This window comes from Sander vitreus, chromosome 19 (genome assembly GCF_031162955.1).
Source record: "Sander vitreus isolate 19-12246 chromosome 19, sanVit1, whole genome shotgun sequence".
Classification (NCBI taxonomy): Eukaryota; Metazoa; Chordata; class Actinopteri; order Perciformes; family Percidae; genus Sander; species Sander vitreus.
Genome location: NC_135873.1, coordinates 18,140,672 through 18,149,188, shown reverse-complemented (window position 1 = coordinate 18,149,188; position 8,517 = coordinate 18,140,672). Strand labels below are relative to the sequence as shown.

Sequence of the window (8,517 nt, the reverse complement as noted above, 5' to 3'; positions counted from 1 at the left end):
ATGGGTTGCTCAAAACATCTTCATTGGGGAAGAGTTGCATTTAATAGTTAGCCTACATCTCATATTATATGTCTGATATATTTATTTGTCCATTTTCTTTAATAAGAATATACTATGGGCAATTCTGAAGCTGAAACTGTTATGAAACTTCTTAGAAACTGTAGTGCACGCTTATCATGAACCTTATTCTTGTCACGTACCTAGTAAATTTAACATAGATAACTCATTATAGGTTATTAGTAAGTGAATATGTGCATGAAAAAGTTGATCAACTAACATAACACTGTGATCAAAGCATAATGGTTTTATCTTTGTATTGAATATTCATGTTATCGAAATGACGTATTTCCACATGTGGATTGTCAATGTTTTTAGTCACATTTAAGTAAAAACTACACTGCTCCTCTGAAATAGTTTGACAGTCATAGGCGTAATTTACAGGGGGGATTGAGGGGTTACAGCCCTCCCCAATAATCAAAACTGGCCAGTGCAACCCCCCCCCCTCCCCCCCCAAAAAAGAAAAGACATTTGTACCATTACTTGATGCAGAAAAGGAACACATCGTTCCAGAATGCAGGAAATTAAATGTTTGATATATTCAAAATTTCTATTTTTTCAGAGATCTAGGAGCAGTGGGTGAAACTGTCTTTTCGCTACGATCCATTCTGAATTTGGATGACTGGACTAAATTGAAGAAGCTGATGGATTTTCTACGCAGTATAGGACTTTATAATAAAATGTGAATAAGTAAAGACAATGTTGGTAATAAACAGTAGAGGGCAGCAATACGCCACCTCAGCGTCTAGTCTGCCTTAATCCAAAGAAGAAGAACTGCGCATGCGTGTAATATGGTGGCATTGGTGGTACCAGTTGGGGAAGTTGTTACATTATTTTCTTAGGAAAGTTTTAATAGGAGAAATGGGTTGTTAACTCTGGGATTTATAAACTCTACACAGAAGAAAAACCATGACAGCTAACGAGGATCAAGAGGTATGAATGAATGATGAAGCAGTAGTAGGCTAGCTTCTGTTAGTGGCTAACAAGTTGACACTAGCGTGACTGCTAGCATAATAGTGTAGGTTAGCGAGTTTAGTTAACAGCTTTTCTGCTCGTTACCTAGGAAAACAATTAAACATGTCAGCTCTTACTAAATGTGCAAGAAACTCAGGACAGAGTGTCTAGCTTTTGAGCCCAGATAAGCGTCGTTCATGCCTGAGTAAACGTCACGCAAAACTCCATTTAAAAGTGTGCCAAATTAAGTGTGTTTTAACTCAAGGGAGGAATGCGTGCCACATAAACCTCAAGTCAAGAGCTTTTATGAATACAAAACTTCCTTTAACCCATCCGGTGTATATGTTAGCTGTTAAACAGCACATTTACCAATTAAATATTGGTGTTTCACAGAAGCCATCTGCCACCATAAAACGTAACATTACAGTAATAAGTGGTAAGTTGGTGGCTTTAGCAAGTTAAAGGTTGAATTCAAAGAGTCCATTAATGTCTGGACGATTACATGTATGCCGATTTAAAAAAAAAAAAAGTAATCATTATCTCTTAAAAAGGTATTTACTCGTCCTATCCTGCATACCCATGCCAAGTGTAAATTACCATATTTGTAAATGGTGTTTGGTGCGCGGAAGCTATCGGGACAAGCTGCTGCTGATGTAAGGAACTACTTAAATCTGTCTAACCTGCTGTCGCTTCCTCTCTTCTTCCACCACAGATGGAGTTGGAGGCTCTTCGCTCTATCTATGAGGGGGATGAGTGTTTCAAGGAAATCGGTTTAGTTTCCTTTCAGTTTAGGGTGAGTACTGTCCCCTGTACTGTCCAATCCTGCTTTAAAAAAACCCATAACCTGTGCCTCCCCAACAACATGTTTCAACAAGTTAAAGCAAGAAACTCAATATGCTTTTTCACTTGTACTTCATGACCTTTAACAAACTATTAGGATTGGTTCTGTAGCAGTACCTTCTTTTACCGTCTATTGTAATGTTATACAACAGATAGGAGACCTTGATGACACCAAAGCATTCATGCTGGACATCACATGGCCTGAGACATACCCTGAGACGGCCCCACAAATGTCCCTTGATGCCTTTTTCAACAACAGATTGTAAGTGCTAAATTATTATGCATTATCTGGAAACACTTAGCGCCTTTTGTCTTTGCAGGGTTCTAAACTGTATGACTGTACAACGATTAACAGATATAGTTGTAAGTGTTCCAATACTGTATGTGGATGTAGCCAATCTGTGGTAAATGCACTGTGTAGAATTGTTTTGTGAGTATATGTTTTCTTTCAAATTATTCCGACATGATCAATTTCTGTTTCAAAATTGTTGCCGTCCATCAGGACTGTAACCACAATTTAAGAAATAGTCCTCCCAACGTAACCCCCACCCCCTCAGAACATTCTGACTAGACACCAAAAACATTTTAAAACTCTGTTTATTATTGTTACTTAGGTATTTTACATTATAATTTTCAGTTGTTTAAACAGTTAAACCATTTGTTTGGATTCCTGTACATTGAATTTCTCAACATGAAAGAAATACTCCATGAGTTATTTATTGGCCTAAAAGCTGTGTTGTAGCTGGACACACACTTTATGTGATGGTCATATTGTTTCTTTCCTTTACAATTGTTCAATACCAGCTCTGCAGAGACGAAGCAGCTGATTCTTACAAAGCTGGAGGAGCAGGTGGAGGCTAACCTGGGCACTGCAATGATGTATACTCTTTTTGAGTGGGCCAAGGAGAACCAGGAGGCCCTCATGGAGAACCACAAGCCTGTAGCCACTGCTGTGGTCAGTATATTTCATCACTCTCAACTAAATACATCAGTACAGTTTCAAAATCCTTATTCGTGGGTCTATTTTTGGTACTAAGCCCTGATAGCGGCACAACCGCAGAGAGCTCTTGTCAGTCAACCATTGTGGGCGTTGTGTGGCTTCTTCTTCCCTGGATTGGTGCTCTTTTTGTCCTCCCCCTAGATTAGGTGAGAAGAACTTGTTGTAATTAGAGTCATCAGATGTGAACAAAATAACGGATTGTGTGTTGTTGTTGCAGACATCCAGCAGTGATGGGATCACCAGCTCAACAGCCAAGAAGAAGGAGAAGAAGGAGCAGCTGACTAAATCTCAGAAGAGGAGGATTATCAACAGAACAGGTACATTAGTCAGACTTACCACAGGAAGATAGTCTTTCATTTTAAAGGACCAAATTGGTCATTTCTTATACTGAAACCTTCCGATCAAAATCTGATCCTTTCTTTACTGAACTCTACGGTGTTATGTTGCCTCAGCTTGCTAGTGTTGCAGCTCTGCTCTCCTCAACACTGAGTATTCAAATGTGAAAAATGATTTGGTGACACTAGTGATTGACTCTGTTCTGACACTCGGGTTGGCAAAATACACAGATTCGCTAAGCTCCGAATTATCATTAGGAAAGAGCACTGGAGAAACATCCAGGCAGCAGCTTCCAGTGGTGTCACACTATTCCACTGATCAGCAGGTAGGGGTTAAGGCCAATGTATGCATCTGCATTAAATTGTGGAGCTAAGGACCCTGCGCAGTAGCCTGACATGCACTTCTCATAATTACAATTACATGTCGCGGCGATGCACGTCTGTCGGTCGTGGCTTGGTAGCATTACATTTCCCCCAACTCATTTCCTGGTTCTCCTTCTCCATAAACAACATGAAATCAAGGAGAGGGTTAACTTTTCCTGCTACAGATTTCCAACTGTGGTCAGAAAGCCCAGGGGAAACTGTTTCTCCCACTATGCCTCTGGAGCTGGTACTTGCTCACTCCCCCGACCAGACACTCCCCACACACACACACATTCCAGCCCTGCTATTCTCTTAAAAATATTGACGCGCACACCAATATATAAGTGTATAAGCTAGTAAAACCTTCAGGCCACTTACGTAGACTACAGCGAAAGCTCTGTGTGGAGCCTCCCTAGAAGCAGAAATCCTGCTTCATACACTGAAATATGCTACAATGCACCAACAAAGGCTGGGAAGAAGGAGACTTCAAGCTAGTTAACATGAATGTAAACAATGCAGGATTAAATGGAATGCAGCCCGGCATATTTGATAGCTGTGAAACATTTGGATCTCCATAATAATTTAGAGCCAGTAGCTTCAGTGTTTAAGTCAATAGACAGCAGTGCATATCTTAACGATTTCTGCTTTCAGATCACAAAGGGGAGCTGCCAAGAGGTTGGAACTGGGTTGACGTTATCAAAGTAGGTGCATTTTATCTTCTGGCCACAAGATGGTGCACTTATTCAGCTTTAAGCCTGCAGTGACATTCATCATGAACTTTTCCATGTTTGTCTTTTTCTCTCTCGTCACTCCTGCTTAATGGTCCAGCATGTGAGTAAAAAACCATTTAAGTTAAATCTTTGAAATGTATTTATATTTTATTGGTTTATTTGATATGGACCATGCATATTTATGAACACTGTTGTATAAAACTACCACCAGAATTAGTAAAAATAACAACTTTTCATCTGCAGTCCCTAGGCAGGTGACATAGGACTAACATAGAAACAGCCAGCAGTCATACAGCACTCATTCACTATAAATTAAAAGGTACACATAATGGTGACATATACATTGACAAAACAAACAAAACAAAAATACATGATGACAAAGATATTATTCATTTACCTATATACTGCATTCAATTTAAAAGTGAAAGTGTATGTATGGGTGATGAAATGTGTGACAGTTAAAAGTGATTGAAATCTCTGGTTTTCTAGGAGCCACTGTTTTGAGTTTTAAAGGTGTTAAATGTAGGACACTCTCTTATTGGGAGGTGCAAAGCTATTTCAGATCAGAATCAGATCAAATCCTTCACACAATGCCATGTCTTATTGTTTTCCTTTGTTTTCATGTTGCAGTTGAGTAAAACGGGAGGAAAAGACGATGATTTGGCCTGAGGGCAGTGATCTGGTGCTGCTTTGTACAAAGAAGTGCAGTGAAGTCTGAACTCACCTGTAGTAGCCTGTTGATGCTGCTGTCCAGATACAGTCACATCCTCCATCTTCAACATTTACTCAACATGGCTGCTTTCACCCTGAGAACCAAAGCAGGCTGGGAATGGTGGACTTCAGGACACACACACACACACACACACACACACACACACACACACACACACACACACACACACACACACTTCCAGCTAGAGTCAGACTTTGAGCTGTGAACTATATGAAGCCCTTGCTGTGTTTTATGTGTTGTGTGCAATCAGGTGAAGAGGAACACATCATCAGCTTTTGCTCCTCCTATACAGTTAGCATTCAAACATTCTGCTCAGTCATCCATCAGGGTGGAGTGTGCTTGAGATACTTGCTGTCACTGCCATGTTTTCAGTCTGTGATTAGGCCCAGCTGCCAGGCACTGGAGCTAAAAATGTTGGATAGTGGTTCTAAATGGATGTGTCAAAGTGTACATTTTTAATAACACACAAAATGTCACCAGACAAAAGTTTTTTTCCCCCCTATAAATTTAATTCTTTTTAATAATTAAACCAAATTTGGTCTACTGCTTGTCTAAAAATGTAATTTACCATTGTGTGAGATTTTAAGACTATAAGAGTGATCGCTCAAGTGATCATGGTCTAAATTGTGAAGTGTGAAGTAACAAAATTGTGCCAGTGTTACAAAGGAAGTTGAGTGATTCTGCCTACAAAATAAAACCTGAATCTGATAATTGCTGTTGATACCAATGAGGTCGTATTTCTGGTAATTTGAGAGTTTAAAGATCTGTAAATAATTAGAAATCTTAGTTACTCAAAAAGGCTTCCTCTGATATGACTTAGAAGACTTAATATCGAAACAAGAAACACTCTAGAAAGTCCTTGCACACTAGAACAAAACCTCTTGACTGTGAAAAGAACAACTCCTGCACAGGGTCAGTACTTATCATCTAATCAGGTCAAATCTATATAGACATACAGCGCTGGAACTATACACTGCACATAAGAACAGCCTGGAGCTGCTTTGATTGTGAGTCTTTCCCAATTAAGGTCTGAGGAATAACACTTGATTTACAGTGTGGGGTTTTTAATGTTACTGCACAGACTAAATATGTTAAATTCTTACTGTTTTGCAGCATAACAGAAACAGATGGACAGAATGTATTAACAAGTACAATTTAAACAATATGTGAATAAATAAAATGTGTTTTCAGTCATTTTTATAGGCTGGCCAAAAATGTGTTAACCCAATCCTGGCTACAGACCAGATTTCCCCAGTAGCTGAACATAACTGGTGAAAGACACCACGTGTAGAACATCTCATGTCACTACACCTCAAACATGTATTTTCACGAGTTTTATACAACAGCATATCTGTGCTGTCCAAAAACTTAACGTTTACTTCTTTAATTCTGCCACATTCTCAATGGACAAGCTAAATGCTGTATGTAAACTATAACAATGGCATCTGGAATAATATGAGCATATTTCATTTGGAATGAGCAGATATGACTGCAAGGCTGTACTATAAAACTGCTATATAGGGGGAAACAATGTCCACTGAAATAGTTTTCCCTTTTACACGTTTTATTTAAATGTGTGTGTGTGTGTGTGTGTGTGTATATATATATATATATATATATATATATATATATATATATATATATATATATATATATATAATTATTTTTATTTTTTATATATATTTTTTTATTTATATTGCGACCGGAAGTTGGGCCTTTTATTCCTTCCTACTTGACACTGCCGTCTCATATCGGTCGGAGGGGACGCAATGTGGACCTATAACAGGGACGGGCTTTTTCCCAAAAAGAAAAAGAAAGTAAGTGTTTTATGACAAATTATATAGTTTTAATTGTCAATAGTTCATACTGGATTTTAGTTTGTTTGAAAACTCTTAACCTTCTTGTTGTCCTCCGTTTTCAAAAAGTCTCTATCAGAAATGTGGGTTTCTTTCAACCAAATAACCGCGGTGAAGATAGTTTAATGTTTGACATTCGTCGGTTTTCGCGGATGTTACCTTCAATAGCTCCGTGTCAATACTTCGATTTCCCCCAGTTTCAGGGTATGTTGGACAGCTTATTTAGACAGACGTTTCACACTTATTTTTTAACTCAAAATCACCAAAAATAACGACACAGTTCAGAGCGCAAAGAACTGAATGTCTGTCCAACGCGCCCGTCACAATAGACGTACTTAGGGACCGTCGTAAAATTGCAACTCCACTCATTTTAATCTTTATTAACTATTTTGTTTTACAACATAGACATCTCAAACCACTTCTATTATAGAGAGGGAGAGCCATTAAACATTTCACACGTGTGAATTAGTAAAAATAAATAAAGATGTAGGCTATAGTTACCAATAATGATGGTAGTTACAACCATTTTCTGATTAATGAATATATTGACATCAAACCACCTGTAATAGGTCTCAGACATCCTCTTACAAATTTCACAGCTGTTAGTTTGTGAAAAAGTCTTTATCAAATCCCTTAGCATCCGCATCAGTGACCTATTGTCTCTAAAATGCATATTTAAAGCTTTTCAATTTAATGACTTTCTCATTTATGAAGATAATCACATCAAACCACCTGTAATATGTCTCAGACATCCTCCCAGAACTTTCACAGCTGTTAGTTTGTGAAAAAGTATTTAGCAAATCCTGTAGCATCCTCATCAGTGACCTATTGTCTCTAAAATGCATATTGTAGCGAGCTACGTGGAAGAAGTCGAAGAGCCAGAGATAGGTTATAGGCCCTTTTCTGCCGCACCCCTGAGTTGGCTTGAGCCTGACGGGTGTAGTCGTGTACCACCTGTAGGTGTTCTTTCAGCCTACGGTAGTAGTCCATTTCTTTTCCTCCAGCAATCTCAGGCTCAGGAGGGGCTCCGAACACCAAGTCCACCGGTGTACGCAGTTCACGTCCAAACATGAGGGCAGCAGGTGTGCACTGACTGGACTCCTGGACAGCAGTCCGGTAGGACCACAGGACCAGGGGCAGGTTGCGATCCCAGTCCCGCTGATGTTGGCTGGTGAGGATGGCGAGCTGAGTGGCTAGGGTACTGTAGTGGAAGTTGTCTTGTTAGCAGCACGAGTGTGGATTTAAAAGAAACACAAGAATTGAAACTAATAAAGACTTACTGAGAATAAAACCAAAGTTTGGTCTTTGAGTATTTATTTACTTTTGCAAAAGCAGAGAAAACTGTTTCACAGGTACTCTCAGCACATCTGAAAGGTTCTTCTGACCAAGCCAACAAATCCATACACTATATAGTAGAAACTCCCTTAAACCACCCCCAGTAAAGTTATCTTTAGCAGCTACACAGAGGAAAAGTCACCATAAACCGTCAAATCCTTTTACAACCTTCCCCTTTGCTCCTGTTCCCAACTTGGCCTAAACACCAGTGTGGCTTAGGAGACAGAAAATGAGACAGTTCAAATGTTATGGCCTTTCCAACCTTATCTGCTAAAAAGGAGAGACTGAGTTCTGAAAACAAAAAATAGCTTCA

The 8,517-nt window shown here is 39.1% G+C and overlaps 2 protein-coding genes across 3 annotated transcripts in view; both read left to right on the top strand.

Annotated features, from left to right (window-relative positions):
- Positions 1-827: 827 nt before the first annotated feature.
- On the top strand, positions 828-6,209 carry rwdd (RWD domain containing 4). 2 transcript variants are annotated; one of them, XM_078276298.1, is made up of 8 exons: positions 828-990; positions 1,724-1,804; positions 2,004-2,113; positions 2,656-2,806; positions 3,069-3,168; positions 4,201-4,250; positions 4,378-4,380; positions 4,911-6,209. In XM_078276298.1, exons 1-8 carry the CDS (start codon positions 967-969, stop codon positions 4,947-4,949), a joined length of 558 nt encoding a protein of 185 aa, XP_078132424.1. In that variant the 5' UTR covers positions 828-966; the 3' UTR covers positions 4,950-6,209. The 2 variants fall into 2 exon arrangements, 1 of the variants encoding a protein (XP_078132424.1); XR_013503539.1 differs by having other exon boundaries at positions 4,201-4,380.
- A 555-nt stretch (positions 6,210-6,764) lies between these two features.
- Positions 6,765-8,517, top strand: part of LOC144534419 (uncharacterized) — a 62,835-nt gene continuing 61,082 nt past the window's right edge. Inside the window, exon 1 of the mRNA XM_078276336.1 lies at positions 6,765-6,830. Coding sequence (XP_078132462.1) covers positions 6,783-6,830 — 48 coding nt within the window. The 5' untranslated portion in view covers positions 6,765-6,782. The remainder of the gene's footprint in view (positions 6,831-8,517) is intronic.